This window comes from Bison bison, unplaced genomic scaffold (genome assembly GCF_000754665.1).
Source record: "Bison bison bison isolate TAMUID 2011002044 unplaced genomic scaffold, Bison_UMD1.0 scf7180017864044, whole genome shotgun sequence".
Lineage (NCBI taxonomy): Eukaryota > Metazoa > Chordata > Mammalia > Artiodactyla > Bovidae > Bison > Bison bison.
The window spans coordinates 14,339-33,902 of NW_011494616.1; the positions used below are offsets into that span (position 1 = coordinate 14,339).

General features: G+C 36.5%; 1 protein-coding gene across 1 annotated transcript; it reads left to right on the top strand.

Moving 5' to 3' along the window:
• Positions 1 to 623: 623 nt before the first annotated feature.
• On the top strand, positions 624 to 11,565 carry TMEM196 (transmembrane protein 196; the record flags this gene model as incomplete). The annotated part of the gene is made up of 3 exons (XM_010835603.1): positions 624 to 680; positions 4,579 to 4,833; positions 9,033 to 11,565. Coding segments are annotated over 3 exons (372 nt in total), but the record flags the coding sequence as incomplete, so codon positions are not given.
• Between the last annotated feature and the right edge of the window lie 7,999 nt (positions 11,566 to 19,564).

Below are 19,564 nucleotides of genomic sequence, written 5' to 3' on the forward strand. Positions count from 1 at the left end.
TTGCAAAGCAATTATGTCATCAAGTGCTTATTTACAAGAAATTACATCTCACTGACAGCTTCATCCCCTGTGTTCTTCTGACATATCCACAAGGACTGTATTTCTGTTAGAATGAGGAGGCAGCTATTTTACCCGACATAGTTTAAGATGTATGAAGAAGATTTCTATAGAAAAATATCTCCTGTCCGGGGCCTTGTCCTTTTATGTGTGATGCATTCCCTTCCTATAGCAGAGCCCACTGATTTCTCATAACTTAGTGTGAATGAATGTCCCATCTCACTTTTCCCTGAGAAAACAGAAAGGGATAAGAAGACAGTGAAAGCAGACAGGAGGAGCAAAACTCTAAACTCATCTACATCATCATTTTGCCTGGCGGTAAAGCAGATTCAAGTTTTTCTTAAATTCCACAATCACCTATATCAAATTTGCACAAAACTTCCCATTAGAGTTTGCATTTTTATCCATTACTCTTCTAGAATGAGGTATTTTTCTTTTCAGCTTTTGATGGGAATGTAAAATTTTCAAGCTTCCTTGAAACAAGTGAATGAGTGAACTATAAGCTGAAAACTAGAAGTCCTCTTTATCTTTGGATGTGAAATAATTGTTCTTCTTTTCCTTTTCAGTTTCTTCTTTGTGGCATATGTGGAATATTGTGCGCCAAAAAAAAATCTGGACTTGTCGTAAGTTTTTGCCATGTTTGTATTGTGCACTGAACTGTTTGAAATGTAAGAACTCAAAAAGGGAAATAAGGACTAGCCAACTTTCATATCCTGAGTGTTGCTCATCTAGGATAAAAAGAAGACTGACAAATAAATTCTTTTTTTCTTTTCAAAGAAAACCATCAAGATTATTACAGACTGTGACAAAAGAAAAAGAAAAGCTTTGATATACTCTTTAAATACATGAATCTGCAACCTTTAATGACTGCTGTGGATGGAAGTCTCCACTTTTCATTTATAGACTTCCAGACACAGGAATCCTTCATCGAGCTAAAAAAGACAGAGCTTGAATTCATGGGAAATTTAACTGTTTAGATATGGACGTGAGCCTAAAGATTGCTGGCTTTGACTGTGAAGTTCATTGTGCAAAGCAGCAAAACAGCTGTGTTGTTATAGTTGCAGTTAATTCCCAAAGATTTTTTAAATTTAATTTTATCTTCTGACTATGAATGCAGATGTCAGAATTCTCAGAAGCTTTATGGTACTGTCTTGCATCTTGGGGGGTGCTCCCAGGTCACTCTCATGTAGACTAGAGAAGGATTCCAGCATGCTGAAGTATGGATTCCCCCTGTCTTTCATGACATTTTTTTGAGAATTAGAAAGTAGAAAAAAATCAATTATTTTATTGAGGACTATAGGAAATAACATAGGCTTTTATAAGTTGGCAAAATTAATATTGTACATGGACCCTAGACAGTGGTCTTTGAGACTAAAAAAAGGAGAAGGCCAGGGAAGGGGGACTATGCAGTCCTTTATTTAACTCCTTTTTCTAATTATAGTTCTCTTAGTGATGGTACCTATTGTAACAGAAAGGATGAAGCCCCCATTGCTTCAGAAATGTGAGGTGTGATTTTTAAAAATTATCTTAAGGAAATGTTTAGATAGACATTTTTTGGAGGCTTGTAATTTGCATTTGTGATTCCCCCATCACTCTTTCCCATGGTTTTCTTACTTTCTACACTTTTCTCTATCAAGTCTCTGCATGGCTATATACTAACAATTTCTTGGAACATGGATAAAAGAAAATGAAAGAAAGAAAGGAAGGAGAGAAGGAACAAAAGAAAGAAGGAAAGAAAGTTGGGGGGGAGGGAAGCCCTTTACAGCGGTGGGGGTGGGGGGGCGTGGGGGAGAGACGTGTAGGTCAGCCTGGCCTGTTCTGACAAAGCACCATGGATTGGGAGGCTCACAAAGAACAAATATTCATTTCTCACAGTTCTGGAGGCTGGAAGTCTCAGATAAACGTGCCAGCACAGTTGGGTTCTAATAAGACTCTCTTCTGGGCTACAAATTTCTGGTTGTGTTCTCCTGGAATAGAGCTCTCTAGAATCTCTTAGAAAAACATGGACCTGGTTCCTGAAGCTCCACTGTCTTGACCTAATTATCTCCCAAAGGTCCTGCCTCCAAGTACTGTTTAATACTAGGGATTGGGCTTCAGCATAGTAAATTCTGAAGGGACACAAGCACTCAATTCATAGAAGAAGAAAAAGGAAGTTGTTTTATTTTGTTTGTTTTTTGAAAAACGGGTGTTTGGTTTTTTTGTTGTTTTTTTTTTTTTTTTAAACAGATCTTCTGTTTTTCTAATTCTCATGTAAGTTGTAAAAAAAATTATAAGATCTGAGTTTTTTAGAAACTACCATCTACTTTATCTTCCTGTACCATCTGGGGTTTCTATAGAGGACGTTAACTGTCAAAGATTCTCTACCCTTTAATCAAAATATGTGAGAATTTCTCCACTCCACATATCTCTAGTCTGGTAAGATTGAAAGTAGTATATGGTTAAAAACTTGGTACAGATTTTAACATTTTAATTCTTGAGTAAGAATGTTTTATCTGTACTTGTTAATGAAGTGTCATGTCCTTAAGGAAATTAATGGCAATAACATAGGAGAGAGAGTGTTTTCCTGTAATAATCCTTTAAGTTTGTTGTTTATTTTATTAATTAACAGTAATTATTAACAGGCTAGAATGTAATATCTTTCCATATTTTCTGAGAATGAGTAAACACCAAAATATATTCCCAGGAAACAGCATGCCATTTGAATATACTTTAAAAGGAAATAGAACTGATTGATTCTATTTGAAATTGGGAGCTCAATTTCCCACTGGGGATGATTCATTTATTTGGTACTTGACGTTTAGTGTTATATTTAATCAATTATTAAAAGATTATACTCATCCATCACTAGGTTTTCAGTTTTGGTGATAAGTACTGTAAGACTGACACAATCAGAAATGCTGAATTAAGTTAGAGAAACAAAACAAGCTAGCCGTTCTTTCTGCCCATCATGCTGTCACACATCCACGGTCTTACCCTTTGCTGGGAAGTCCATGCACTTAGCCTAGATGATAAGTTGTCAAGGCAGCCTTGTCTGAAACCCCCGACGGGGCTGAATTCCCCTCCTCCCTGCTCCAAGGGCAGCCTTTCATCCTTCTTTCTTAATATTTGTCATACCGCGTGGTAATGTTGGCTCTTCACTTAGACTGGACAGCAGTGTACTCAAGAGGAACAACTGTGAGCTGTTCTTTCTTGTAATGACAGCTGCTGCGTCACTCATGGCCTAATAGATGCTAGGTGCTCAGTAAGTGTTTGCTAAATTCAACTAACTCTCGACAGAAAATAATATCTAATGATCTAAAATTAAATACTAAAGTTATATAGCTGTTTGCCCTGTGGACTTATGCCAGAGGAGATGTCCAGGAATGTTTTCTGAGGAAGTAAGAGTTAGTCTTCCATTTAAGGAGCCAAGCAAGAAGCAAAATAGTTTCCAGGAAATGAAAATACCACTGAGGCAGGAATGAACAAGCTCTATCGAGGGACTAGGGAGGTGACCGGAATAGAGACTGTATTCCAGATAAAGATGGAAATAAGGTTGGTTGTTAAATTAGCATCCACTGAAAAGTATCATGAAAGCCCATAGGAGAATTGAACCCAGATAAAAATTACATAATAAAGCCATTAAAGCTATTAAAATATTCAATTGAATTTATTAAATATGCACAGAACATTTACCACACAGAAGGCATCGTGCTTGGTTCTGCCAGGGATCCTGCGATATTTAAGTTGAATAAAATCCCCCAAACTCTATTAATAGAGACCCAGAGCAAATCAAGAGTAGGATCAAAAGCAAAGCCACATCCTGCGTTTCTCCATAGCAATCCGCCAAACAGTATTTTGTTATATCTACTGGGTGGTGTCACAGAGTAACAAGATTTGAAAAATAAAGAGCCAGTTCAGAGGGGTGGGCTCCCTAATTTGCCTGTTGAGAAAACAGATACTAAACCAATCAAATTCTTATAAATGAAAAAAAAAAGGAGTTAACTAAATTCCCTAAGCTCACACAGTTAGAGGAGTACAAAGTTTTGAAGCTAAGTGGAACTAATAACAATTCAGTGAGAAGATGTTTGGATTTTGAGTCTGAAAATCTGGATTTTCAGTCCCTGAACTACAGTGTTAACTGCTTACCATTCGTTTTCCATATGTATGTTACCTCTCAGAGGATTAGTGGGTAAGTTAATTGAGATTCTACCTTTTCACATTCCTGGCATAGCGGCACACTATAGATATCAAGTATTACTTAAATCTGAATCTACTATCAGATAAATTTTACTTCAGAATTTTCATAAGCCGTATCCCTGGTCTTTATATAGTTGGCTATGAATGCCTGAGACACTGCAGTGCAGGCCCTCTCCACTGAGTCAGAGTGCAGAGAAGCCGGGCAAAAAGATGGCCTCTGTGCTCCAAGAAGCACCGAGAGCACCCTCTCTCTATCGTAGCCCAGCTATCCCTGATGTGCAGTGTGTGCTCATCAGCTTCATCTCCTCCACTTTAAACCCCCCTGGCCCCTCTTTTTCTCACCAGATGATCCTCTTTTCCGCCTGCTGCATCTGCGGGCTCATTGGGGGCATCCTGAATTTTCAGTTCCTCCGGGCAGTGACGAAGAAGACCTCCTCCCTCTACCCGCTGCATCTCGCCTCCATGTCTCTCGCATGCATTGGGATCGGAGGCTGCACCCTCTCTTCGTGGCTCACTTGTCGACTAGCCAGCTATGAACAGAGGAGGATGTTCTCAGAAAGGGAGCATTCTCTGCATCACTCTCATGAAATGGCTGAGAAAGTGAGTTTTGTACTTTTTCCTCTCACTGCTAGCAAGTGATGAAGACTGCAGTCACATCTAGGTGATCAACTTGCAGCTTTAGATGAGAACTTGAGGTATTGGATTTTGTAAAAGTTTGGCCCTGTTGGATCAAGAATAGGAGTTTATTATTTTTTCCCTGTAATTCTGGGTACACCTGTTTTCAACATAATTTTGTAGCCTCTAGGTAAAAACAAGCTCCTAAAATAGAACTCATAAAGTATTGAATGTCTTATAAATATGGATTTTTATGTATTGTACTGAGGAAAAACATAAATTAAAAAAACACTCTGAATAATCCCAGATTTAGAAATCCAATGAGTTTTCCTTTCTAACTCACCCCTTGTGCCTGTAAGTAGATGCATTTGATTATGTAAATTAGGTTTGCAAGCATAAAGGGATCTTGTAATAAGGCAACAAAAAGCCCTGCCTATCAGTGCAGATATTATAACACACATAAAGCTTCATTTAATTCTCATCTAAATTTCATGCATATTTGGGTAGCTTTGCCTGTATATGAACATTTAAATAACTGTTTCATAACTGTTGTATCCCCTGCATAACTGTTTCATAAAACTCATTCAAACAAGGAGTTATAATTATTGCATCAAAGGACAAATGATGCAGTGAGCTGTCTATGTTTCTTCTGAGGCTTCCCAGGGGGCTCAGTGGTAAAGAACCCATCTGCCAATGCAGGAGACACAGGTTTGATCCCTGGGTCAGGGAGATGCCCTGGAGTAGGAAATGACAACCCACTCCAGTATTCTTGCCTGGGAAATCCCATGGAAGTCCATGAGGTCATAGAGAGTCCGACACGACTGAGTATGCACACATGCTATATTTCTTCTACATTTTGCCCATACTTCTTTATTCAGTTCCTGCCTACAGATCTGTTAAGGAAAGGATAGAACAACTATAAGATAAACTCACTAAGCTAATGGCCACATCATATTTTACTTGATATCATGGAAATAAAACTGCATAACAACAGAATAGAAGGAAGAGTAGCAAGAGTTACAAGTAGTATACAACTTGTATACTGTTTGTATACTACTGCTTGTATACTACTACTGCTTGTATACCACCCACTATACAATTATAGTGTGATTTTAGAGAAAAAAAGCACTCTGTAGTTTATGTGTTTCCCTTTCATATACAATCTGTACACTCGAATAAGGAGGATAGATGCTCTTGAATTGTTCCAAGAAGGTGGTTTTAAACAGATCTACACGTGCCCATCAAAAAGAGTTAATAGTACAAATAGTATGGTACAAATAGTACTGGTAATTTAAAGCAATGGATTGTTAAAAAGAGGTTATCATTATATATTTGGATAATGGTTCTTTTGTGTGTCTATTTTTATACTAGTGTGATTTAGGTTTTTGTATGTATGTTTGTGCAATATTTATTGTATGATTGTTATATTTACATTAGAGATTGAGGGCTATTGAAATAACCGACTTGCCCAGCTGCCCGGTGGTGCCCCCGACACCAGAGTTACCTACAAGGTACGCGGACTTCTAGGGAGTTACCATGTTGTAATGTCACTGCAGGAAGCACTGCCTCTTCAAGGAAGCCATGATGCCAGCAGATCAGCCTGGACTGATACTGTGATATTGCTCCTCAAAGTATTGCTTCTGTGAGAGCTACTTTGAGGACCTGTAGAGTCTTGCAACATGCAAGTTGGCTGAGTATTTAAAATATTCAGCCTGCCTCTAAGCATCCAAACACATTTCTGCTTGGATGATCCATGAGTCCTTTATTCTCTGCCATGTCATGACTGACTCCGTATCATCGTTCACAGACTACAGTTTTGCTTTTAATAATAGATGTGTCTGATAAAGGCAAACTTTGTATCACTCTCATGCCAAAGCTGCATGGGTAGATAACCTAAGTTTGACACTAACACAGTTAACCTTATGGGTAGAAGCTTTCTTCCTGTGAACTTACTTGATATGAGACAGTTCATGTTTATTTCATATATTTCAGATTTCTTAAAATAGTTACCATTCTTGCTTTGGTTAAATAATATAATAAGAAATATAAGAAGTTACACAGATAACGTGGCCCAACTGCAAAAAGTATATCCATATGCCAACAGTCATTTAATCCTGCCAGATTTAAAATACAATCTTTTGCCAAATTGGACATGCCTATTTGCAAATAAACTGAAGATACTCATCCATTTAAAAACCAATTCTAACTGTTTTTCCCTATCAGTGATTTCACTGTGTCCATATCAGGGTGAATTTAGTTAAGAAAATTCTTTCTTTCTGTAAGATTTTTAAAAACTGATTTTTTTTCTTAATCCTGCAATAAAAGATTATACCTTAGATTAAGTTTTTATTATTTTTAAGACACTTTTTGAATGCAAACCTATTTTAGGAGAGGAAAAGGCATCTAAGAATCCTACTTCTATAAATTCCTTAGTAAAAGGTTTTTTTTCCTACTAGAAGGAAGAGCTACAGGTGGATGAGTAGATTTTGTTAAAGACCATTTTGGAGAGACAGTTCCATTTTTCTTGCCACCAATAGTGAGTTCTAAAATGAACTTCAAATCAGGTATCTCATCAATAAACTTAGCCTCATCCCAGCAACCCCAGTGTTTTTGTAGACCTACTTCTGTGAGCATATCTCTAGCAAAAGCCAGCCTCTCAGTGAGACTGAACCACCGCCAGACATAAAGGCAGACTGTGGGCACCAAAAGAACTTCACTTTCTGTTGGAGACTTAACCCTAAACTGGTTAAGTTTTTAGGCTTCAGGCAATTCCTCAGCACTAAATCAGGGTACATATAATGTATGTATTAAGACATATTAAGACAACCCCTGTGGCCTGTAAGGGGCCAGGCACTTTGCATGGGGATGGATTTGATGTGAGGAGAGGAAGGATCTTCTTTGTATATTGTCTTCTTTCTCAGAATTTTTTTGGATGACACGCTACCTCCTGTTCTAAAAGACACCAAAGTTTTCAAAAGCATAGTTCCAAAACCAAACCAATTTCTACCTTCCAGTCCCTCCCTGACTCTCCTAAGCAACTTCCAGAACCGCCAAAGACAAGAAGTAAACATCTTTATTTTCTCTCTCCTGTACTGAATTTTCAAAAAGGGAATAAAAATGAGGCATAGATATCTTTTCATTTTTGAAATAAAGATTTGGAAGAATTTCTAAAGTTTACAAAAGCAAACACACTACTTTCTTTTTTCTTTTTTTTTTTTATTTCACCCAGACAAACATTAGACATACCTGATAGGCTTGAGATCATTGAGGAAACCTCTTTCCACTGAAGTCTTTGCTACAGCACTTTTGCAAATAGGTTTGTTCAAGAGTGGAATGATGTTTTCATCTATTTTTAGATAGTTCTGCCTACATGCTATTTATATGATCCACTAACCATTATAAGTGTGAATGGGCCTCACATCTCCTTATTACCTTTCATTGTATAGGGAAGAGTTTAATGTTCAACAAAACATATGAATTCAAAGCATCTGAATTTTTCTCAACATATTTTCTAAAATCACAAATGAAACTTGAGTAAGTTCATCCTTTTTACTAAAATTTCTGTTGCCTCCTCATGTAGCTTTCCTTTTTAACTATTGAGTAATTGATATCTTAAAAAACATGTTAAGAGCTTTTACAGTTTGTTTTTTTAGGGTATGAGTGACAATGCCAGGAAAGCAGTGTGTCCCGCTGTGAATTAGTAGGGTTGCTCAGTTACAGACAGGCAGTCCATTTGTTGCCTTTCTCAGTTCTTCAGAAAAGGCCACAGAGTTTTCTACACCGTAAAGGTAACCCCTAGCATCTGTTGGCATTTTGTTGATATGCTCAACAGACAAACCTATACCTCGGAACGTCTTGGGTATTTAAGCATCTTTTTTCTAGGCGAGGTCTTTCCAAAACAGAGATGAGGAATGAATGATAGGGGAGACTGAGGGGACTGGGGAGAGATTAAATTCTTGTTGTGGGTAGAAGACTTTGGTCTAAGAGACTGTCACTTGAGCATTTTCATGGGTTCCAAGATGGCTTGAGATTTCATTTTCTTAAAATCAGCAATATTAATCCTTGTCCTCCCCCCAAACTCAGCAAGTTTTTCAATGGCTTGAAATTTCTGTTTTGTAAACCAATTAACCAAATTAATGTCTTATTCTGAAAGTGAATTTTAATTAATTTTATTTTCCTAACAGGAAATGACAGACAACATGAGCAATGGAGGACCACAGCTGATATTTAATGGAAGAATATAATCAATATTTTAAAGAACTGAACATTTTTCATGAGGCAAAGAAAAACCAAAGGACTAGGAGATAAGTTAAAATAGTTCTTGCATTTGCTGTTATCTCTCCTGAGTACTCGCTGAAATTCTTCTTCAATTTTGCCTCACTTTATTTCTTCAGTCTTTTTTTTTTTCTTACTGGTGAAAAACTTTCCAGAAATATTCTAATACAGTAATTTCAATTAACTTTCCAGACCATTCTATAAAAGACTTTCCAGGAAAGAAAAAAAATAGATAAAATAGAAAGATTCATATTCTACACAAACATTATTTGACTAGCATGAATGTTAGATTTGTAATGACATATTTCATATAAGTAATTAAAAAGTGCAAATATCAAGAAATAACTTACCAATGTCTTTGTTCTGAAAGACGATGGCTTCAAAGAATGCCACAATTTAAAACCTCAGCAATGCCTTGTTGTAAAAACATTGTACTTATTTTCAATTTGTGAATGAACTATGTTTCATAATTTTCTTGTAAATTAACAAAACACAAAACATAAAAAGAGGGTTTTTTTTAGAGAGAGAGAGAATATTAATCTGTATGATATTTTTGCAAAAAGAACAGAGAGTTATAAATGAATATCACTTAAGGAAAAGAAGTAACTTTTGATTATACTGTGCAGATTGACATGCATGTTCGTGAATGAGCCTAAGAATAAAGTATCTTTGTGTGTATGTGTATATTTGTAAATATAGAAAATATTATATAGCTCATATTTATAACATTCATGGATGTAAATATGTAGTAGAAAAGAAATTGTGATACTGTGGGAGTATTATCAAGATTCTATTCCCATAGAAATGGGAAAGTGGTTTTTCAAGACTTTTCTCTGCCCACAGAGTCACATTTAATTTCTACTAAATTTTCTTAGTTTTATTTCTTTTATTATGTCTGTTATGTGTAAATATCAATGTGGCTGAAATTTATGGGGTGGAGTGGTCTGAACAGTATCAAGACAAACTGCTTAATTGTTTGGCAATCTATTATTTTGGTATTTACGTAAGAAAAATTAGTATTGATTTATAAACATAATTTAATTCAGATACTTCCATGTTTATAAATATAGATAGAATTACTTGCAATTACGACACTTATATTTCAAATACATTATAGCCCAATTAAAGTTATATAAAAGGACAATTATTATTGATTTATAAACATAACAGTTTTAATTCAGATACTTCCATGTTTATAAATATAGACAGAATTACTTGCAATTATGACACTTATATTTCAAATACATTATAGCCCAATTAAAGTTATATAAGAGGACAGATGATGTATGCCCAAAAGATGAAGTTACAGTTAGCTTTGTTAGAATTTAATTTAGGATTTTTGTTTTGTTTTACAATTCACATGGAAAAATACAGACAGATCATTCTCAAGAATGCCTGTACCCAAAGAACCTGAAAGAGATCCCTGTAGAAGGAAGCCAAAGGATAGGCTTATGTTTAAATAGCTAGATTCAGTCCTTCACTTCCATAAAGGAATGTTAAAATACTAACCTATGATACTATATATCGGAGAGAAAACAGCATGGTCTTTGAAAATATTTATGAGAATATAACTTGTGGCAATTCATTTCTGTTTATTTGATGCCATGATTATGAATGATTTTTAAACACTGAAAATCTGAATTATATAATATAGGTATTTTGTGTATATACGGTTCTGCTGAATTTATGCAAGGATGTAGTTTTGTACTGAAAGAATAACTACCAACTCTCATTTTAGGTGGCATTTCTTTGTAGACATGTTTGCACAATACAGAGTTATAATATATCAGTAAGATGTTTTAATGCCTTTTGAAATAATAAAGAAATCACCCATAAAGGACAAAAGCAGGCACATGACTGCTTTGACATAGAGTTAAGAAGAGATGCCATCATCACAGTTATCCAAGTAATCTACAATGTATTTAACCAAGTATAGATAGATCTTTAATTATTTTAATATCTAGCCCAGCATTTTCAGGACTCAGTTATTTAGAATCATTTATTTGGGATGTGCAGTGATTCTTTTTGAGGTAAGTAGGGGAAGTTAGGAAGATATTTGTCAAGTATTTGAAAACTAAATTTTCAAAAAACTTTGAACTAGAATATTTTAAGTGACTACATTACAGTTTTAGTATGAGCCTACCCTTGGGAAAAAGTAATGTGATACTAAATTAGAAAAAAAAAATGTGACACTAATATGGTAGTGTGCCATGGAGACTAGATACTAAAAGGTCCAGTAATTATAAGCATAAAAGAAGTGAACTCTGTTTAAAATTTTTCAGCATATGTGTGTGTCTCTACACATACATATATATAGTTGTTTAGAAGTGGAACATGGTATGAAAACTCTATTGATTTGTCTGTGTAATAAATGGTGTGTTTTGAAACTTACATATGGTGTGAACATTCTTTCCATCACAATACAAGAAATAGTCCCTTCTCCCTATAGCTAGATGAATAAATGTACAGTTCTCAGACTGGCAGGGGACAGGATGCTGTGAATGAGGCAGAGAGTCCCAGCTAGAGGACGTGAAATAAGAAATGGTATTTAGTTTTTCCTAGTTGACATAATTTGGAAAGATTAAAGTATGTTCAAATATAAACAGGAAGTGGTTGAGGATACAGAACAAAATGAGCATGATAAAAGAACCTTGAGGAGGCAGGAGGAAATAAGATACAGATCATAGGAGATAGAATTAACTATAGATAGCACTGAAATTGCAGATCTCACAAATGAATCCTTCAGCTGAAATATTCAGAGAATTGGCTGACCTATTTGGATTTGTCACATTGGTTCCTACTGGCATTTGGGGTGGACAGTAATTCATTGTTGGAGAAGGCAATGGCACCCCACTCCAGTGCTCTTGCCTGGACAATCCCATGGATGGAGCAGCCTGGTGGGCTGCGGTCCAAGGGGTCGCTAAAAGTCAGACACGACTGAGCGTCTTCACTTTCAGTTTTCACTTTCATGCATTGGAGAAGGAAATGGCCACCCACTCCAGTGTTCTTGCCTGGAGAATCCCAGGGACGGGCGAGCCTGGTGGGCTGCCGTCTATGGGGTCGCACAGAGTCAGACACGACTGAAGCGACTTAGCGCAGCAGCAGCAGTAATTCATGGTGCAGACTGTGCTATACATTTCAAGCCATTAAGCATCTTGGGCCACCACCCAGGAGGACACTTCAGTTGTAACAATAAAAAATAGCCTAACAAATTTACACCTCTCTAAATTAGGGAAGTGAAAGTGAAGTCGCTCAGTCGTGTCTGACTCTTTGTGACACAATGGTCTGTAGCCTACCAGGCTCCTCAGTCCATGGATTTTGCAAGCAAGAATACTGGAATGGGTTGCCATTGCCTTCTCCAGGCGGTCTTTCCAACCCAGGGATCGAACCTGGGTCTCCTGCATTGCAGGCAGTCGCTTTACCCTCTGAGCCACCAGGAAAGCCCCAAATTAGGGAAGTATTACCCCTTAATTTAGAACCACTGAGGAACCCCATGAATATGATCCCAAGCAACCAGTGTTAGTGCTACCCACAAGTGTAGACTTGAATTGCTCAGGGTCATAAATGCACTGTTCTAAGGTCTACTGTGTTATCTGATACAGTAGCCACAATCCTATCCACATGAGTATTTAAATTTAAATATAAATTAGTTAAAACAGAATCAAATATTCATTTTCTCAGTTGAGCTAGTCACGGTCCAAGTGCTGAACAGCTACATACAGACTCCAGTGTAAGTCAAACACATAGTCAAGTTGAGAAGTTGTGGTAGAGATGTAACATTTAAAAAAAATCTGTTTGTGCAATGATGCCACTAAATCAGTCAATATTTTATATTTGACAGATAAAATATTGTGTAACTCCTGTTCTTGAAGAAATTGACTCAGCTCCTCACCATGCGTCACTGACAAATTCTGCATTTCTTGGGCTTGAGAAGGTGAGAACAATAAGTTGCTCTCCACTGTTTTCATTGACTTCACTGGAAAGCAGCATGATTAGAACTGCATTTTCAAACATTATTTAGCGAACACATTTCAGAAACTTAGAGAGAGCATCTTAAGTACCATTTGGTTAGAACACAGTTTCCAAATACAGTTTCAGAACTTGGCATCACTTCACTCTTTTTCTCCCTTAAATCATTTTTCTGGAAACATATGTAATATTTCTTACTCAAAGTATCTGACAGCCAAGAAATTCAATTATTCCAAGTCCATAAATCACAGGTTGTCAGTTACTCATAGCAGAGGAAACTAATTCAGAAATTGCTGGAAATGTGGATGCCTAGTAAAGTATTTTTTAAAACTCTTTTTTGCCAGGAAAATTATCTACTGAATACATAATCTCTTATTAGGGATGTATTTCCCAAGAAATATATTGTGAAAAGTCAAATTCTAGATCTAAAAAAATGTGTTGCACTATTTTAATAGTTTAGAATTATCTGCATCAACTAATTATAGGTAGGTCACATTCATTTAATTAGGAATCTTTAAAACTAGGAACATTTTTCACTTTCCTTTTCATGAGTTGAAGACTTAGTGATTTCAAAGGTTTTCCTACCTTAACATCCAAAGACTCTGCTTCTTTTGCCACACAAGGTGCTGCGAATCCTGCCCCCCGAAGCCAAAATGTATTGTGTTACTAAAAATTGCTAGAGAGACTCTGGGAGCTTCACAGAAAAACCCCAAATCTTGTCAAATTTGCATTGTCTCTTGTTGATTATTTTATTCTTATTAATCCATCAGGATATTTGTCCCCACCTACTCACTAAGACAGAGGACCTCAATCGCCCTTCAACAACATCTGGAGCTGGGGCTGGAAGAAATCCCTTGGGGCCTGCAAGCTTGCTGCCCAGGAAAGAAGAACCACAGTTTCCTCTGTGGGTGGCTGGATCAGCCAACGCTGTCCCTCACTCTGTCCGTAATGGTCAGTCAGCCAAGTAAAGAGGTAACACTGAATCTTGTTCCCTTCAATGAACTCGAAGTGCTCCAAGCTGCTAGAGGTCCCCTGACCCCATCACCATCCCAACGTTTTTTATGATTGGGACATGTCTTTTTTCTGTCCTAGGTATATTCATACTTTCACATAAGTATCTGAGAAAAATAGAAAAGAATGAAAGAAAGGCGCTGTGTCCTTTATAGTACAACAAATTGCAGGAAAGTTTTCAAGTCCTAATAGGCGATGTTAGCATATTGCTGTCTGTGAGTAAAACCTGTGGTGCTGCAGCATTTCTGAAGTGCTATTATACTGTCCATTGTCTATAAATGTGAATATTCCTCTATCGTCCTAGCAGTATTTATTCTATTTAAAATAAGGAAAAGGTGGGAAGACATCAATATTTCACCTGAAAGGTGAGGTCATATCTGGCTATACCCATGAATCGTAGTCATTCAACCAAATCATGCAACTTATATACACTGAGGTCTAAAATCCAAACCACAAGTCCACCCCATATGAACCACTCCCCTTGACTTGTTCTGCTGCTTCGATCCAAGTATCTGCTCTGTGGTGCTGTGGTGATTTCAGTTTCTGGCTCCTGCCCTAGGCCTCGAGACTTTCTCTCTCTGGTTGTCAAGCTTTGACTTCACTCTCAGCAAACAGGCCTTCAACAAACTAGGTTCCTGGCAAACAAGCATGTGCTCAAACTGAAAACAGGAATTCAGAGGAAGGATCTCAGGTAAATAAAGGGAAAGCTTGAGTTCTCTATACCTTGAATGTAAAAAGGTTGAAAAATCTAGGTGGTCATCGGAGACAGGCAGGGAGCTAGGTGTAAGTGAGAAACCAAGGCGAGATCATTTCTGCTCCGCCCCACAATCCCCAAGCTTCGTAAGGGCATTGGACCAGTAGTCTATAAGGAAAACGAATTTGAAAATGAACAAAAGTCTGCTTTTATATGTTAGTTCTGTTCATTTCTTGTACTTTCTTTTTCTTTTTCAGTCTCTAGTTTGGCCTACTCATCTGCACCAAAAAATATCAAGAAGTTTTATTCAAGCAGAGCTAACACTATCAGCAAGTATCATTCTAAAGCCAATATGGTGCATGACAATAGGAATCACAACAAGCAATGTCAAAGCAAAGTGAGACACAAGGGGAGAGAGTTGCTTTCAGTAAGTCCTTTATCCTCCTCACCTGAAAATACCCATTTCAGTGTGAATTTTGGAGTTTCAGAGTTTTATTTTACTGACAAATGTGGCTTTTATGTACTGTATTCCTTTGTAAATTCTGCACACTGTTGCATTTTTCCACAAGTGGGAAAGTCCACTTTGTCACTGGATAAAGATAGATTCACTACTTTAATAATCTGCAAAGAGCACAAAAGTATCAAGAGCATCTTGTAGTCATAAGAGGAAGTAGAGAATATGATCCATTAGTATGCATTTTGGGTAATGACTTGAGAGTATATTCTACATTAAAATGCACTGTGTTTAAATTTCATTTTATCTACATTCCACTCTCAAACTTCCACACCATGTTCTTTGGAATATATTTAATGTCTAAGATCTGCAAGTTCTCACCTACACAAACTCTGCAGCCAGCAAGTGGTTTATTAAACTACAGCTTTAAGGTACCACTCACAAAACAGAAAGGGAAACTGTTTTCTTTATGTTCTGCAGGGAGCTAAAGACAGATGGAAGTAGATAATTTCCATGGACACCCTTGCAGTCACCATGATTAATTTTATTGGCCAGATTCCTCAGATTTGAAAGCCTTGAAAGAGGGGTGTTGAAACTGTCACGGTAACATCTAATTAAGAAGGAAATAGAGCCTTAAGAGAAGTACTGACTCTCCTTTTCATCAAAGGATAGTAAGTTATAGAAAGAAGGCACCAAATCCTCAGTAGGTAACCCAGCCTTTCTGATACCTTTGTAACCTCTTCCCAGTGGTCAGCAGTGCACACAGCTACACGTGTACACCCACATGCACAAACGCATGCCCCGAGTTAATTATTTAAGCCAATCCTTTTCAACTAGAATGTTTCATCTAGCCTTCCTGGTAATCACTGATAGATACCTAGATAGATACTTGCAACCTCAGGTAGGTGAAGCTAAAAGATTTACTTGATTTTATCATTTTATCCAAGTCCATATTTTAAAGTTCACATTTAAACAAATACACACGTACATATTACACACATGTATACAGAGAGGAAATTCTAACACACATGTCCCTAGATAATAGTCAGAATATCTGAACTATGGCCAGGAGATTAAGCATAAAGATCAGGATGTTTCAACACTATTATATCTGTTACCACAAAAGTCAGACACAAATAATTACATTTTCTAGAGAGTGAAAATACAATGAATACTTATGATTTTTGCTCTTTTTATTACCCTCATAAGCACCTAATATGATTTACAAATAGTATATTTATTAAAACTATAAATATATCTGTATTTATATATTACAGATGAGAAAAAAGTTGTCTCTGTACTGAAGGAGTTGAGTAAACGCTGATTCTTCATGGAAACTGGTAGTTTATGTATTCTTTGAGAAATTTTGAATTAATAAAAATTCAAATAGTAAGAGAATTGAAACATAGTAGTAATAGTAGTGTTTAGGATAAAATTATCACACCAATAAACAATTTTGTATATCTTCTCTTTTTAAAAAAAAAATTGTGCCTGGGTATATTTGTTGTTAATTTAAAATGACTCTTATCTCAGGGACAAAATTGCAGGAAAATTTGGCTTTGCCTTAGAGAAAATAGAACATACACATGTATTGATGCAAATAAGAAAATACATGTTTTGTAGAAAATTATTTTCCTTCATGAAGATTGTTCTTTACTCCTTGGAAATAATCCTGTCTTGACTTAGTTTGTATTTGTTTCATTAGGTTGTAATGCAAAATGTACCATAATGTTATCCCTTTCAGTATAACACAAAGGGGAACATAAACCTGAAATTCTTTTGGTATAAGAAATGCTTGGAAATTAAGTCATGGCTTCTAACCTTCTGAGTCATGTTCTTTATTTGACAGACTATACTGTGTTTGAGCACTAAATAATAATAAAGAAATCATCAACTACATTGTTGATTATTACTGTATTTACATCAGTTATACCTGAACAAAAGTCATAGATTCAGAGCCTCTCTTCTGTATTTCAAGCTGCTTTAGAGGCTTTGCTTCTCATACTTCAGCAGGTATTTGATCACCTGGGCTTCATCCCAGAATTGTGATTTTACGTAGGCCTGCATGCGGCCTAAGAACCTGCACACCTACCTCTCAGGGGATGGAGCTGTTGCTGGGCCAGGGACCTAACTTTGAGGGCCACCAATAAAATGTAACCTCATTAAAACAGTCAGGTCTTACCTTTTAGGCAGGTGTATTTGAGTCATTGTATTTCTATATATTTCAGTAATAGCTATAGCTTGCAAAATATAAAATCTATTATATTCAATAAAAAGTAATGAAATGTGCTTTATTTCTTTTTCTTCACTGCAAGCACAGTGTAGATTGGTTAGTTCAACAATCTAAGAAGCCAGTAGGAAGGGCTTTCAGAGTCAAAACTTGACCTTACATCCTTTATTGAAGGATTACACATAAAAACCAGCTGTCAATAAATAGTTGCCTTGGTTTTGCCATTCCTACAGTACTTTGGGCTAAAGCAAAACTTTATAAATTTAAAGCTCATGATTGACATCTGCTGGCACATTTGTGAATTACAAGTAGTTTGCATGGTTGGTATATATTGTGTTCAGATTTGGGGGTTTTGTATCTTCCTTTCCAAAACCCATTAGGTAAATTTTATGTCTGACTTTATACATGTATTTTCCCTAAAAGTAATGTATTTCACAATTTATTGAACAACTAAAATAAAACTGTTTAACAAATTGAACACATTTATTTCAAACAGCTAGTCTGTACTGAAACTATTTTAATTTTTCCTATTAACAAAGTGAAATTATAAATTTGTCATCTCAGTATACATAGTTCATATCTAGAGTGAATTTTATCAATAGATTTTTTATTTTAGGAGGATATATTTAAATCTTTAATTGCTTTACCCTGAATCAAATGTTTATGTAATTAGATTGCTTACAATGGCAGTAAATTGAAGAGGAGCTGAAATTAATCATGCTAACACCTATATATATATATAATATATATATATGTATTCCTATCAGTGGAGCCAAGGCATTTTCCAGTTTTTAGTCATAATCTTTTCCAAATTTTCCTCTTTAGTGCTGGGCTTTGCATTGCTATTCATTCAAAAAGATCATAAGCTTCTGCTCCCATGTTCAACTTTACAATCTTAATGAAACTGAATCAAGCATATTAAACTGAAGTGTCAGTCAAGGACTCAAGAAAGAATCACTTAGTATAAACACTTTTTGTGCTTCACTGTCATCTCCTTTAATCCGCACAACTTTCTGTACCTTTACAGTTTAAAACTTTGGCTACCTCATGCAACGAGTTGACTCATTGGAAAACACTCTGATGCTGGGAGGGATTGGGGGCAGGAGGAGAAGGGGACAACAGAGGATGAGATGGCTGGATGGCATCACCGACTCGATGGACCTGAGTTTGAGTGAACTCCAGGAGTTGGTGATGGACAGGGAGGCCTGGTGTGCTGCAATTCATGGGAATTCATGCAAAGAGTCGGACATGACTGAGTGACTGAACCGAACAGAACAGTACAAATTATGAAGCTGAAGTTTACGAAAGCTAGACAAGTTGTCAAAGGTCTCAGAGCGAAGACTGATATCTAAAACAGCCCGACTGTGGCATCTGGCTCCTGCAAGCCAGGCCGTTTTGCCTGAATTATTTTCTGCCAGACTACCAGTCCCAATACTTTGGCCAAGACCAGTGCCCCTTTGACATCTTCCCAGGTCTGTTAAAATGGTAGTGTTTACCACTTTGATGGTTTCAGGCAGAGGATAAGTAAAATAAGCAACCCATTTTACTGACTCACAATTTCTTCCTTTATCAGCATTGGTCATGTGTCTACGAAAAGTGAGGATTTTTAGTAATTCAAAACATGAGTTGTGAAATAAGTCATGCTTCAATTAGAGTCCTTAACTGATTAACATTTCTGTCTCCTTAGTAAAGTGAATCATTCACTCAAGAAATACATTCTAAGCAGTCAGTCTGACTTCCTTTAAAAAAGAAAGAAACATTTAGCACCCAGGCTTTTCACCTTGTACTATATTAAAACATCTAAAAATAAAGGGTTTCTTGTAATAACCAAAGAATGCTCAAACTACTGCACAGTTGCACTCATCTCACACGCTAGTAAAGTAATGCTCAAAATTCTCCAAGACAGGCTTCAGCAATACGTAAACTGTGAACTTCCAGATGGTCAAGTTGGTTTTAGAAAAGGCAGAGGAACCAGAGGTCAAATTGCCAACATCCACTGGATCATCGAAAAAGCAAGAGAGTTCCAGAAAAACATCTATTTCTGCTTTATTGACTATGCCAAAGCCTTTGGCTGTGTGGATCC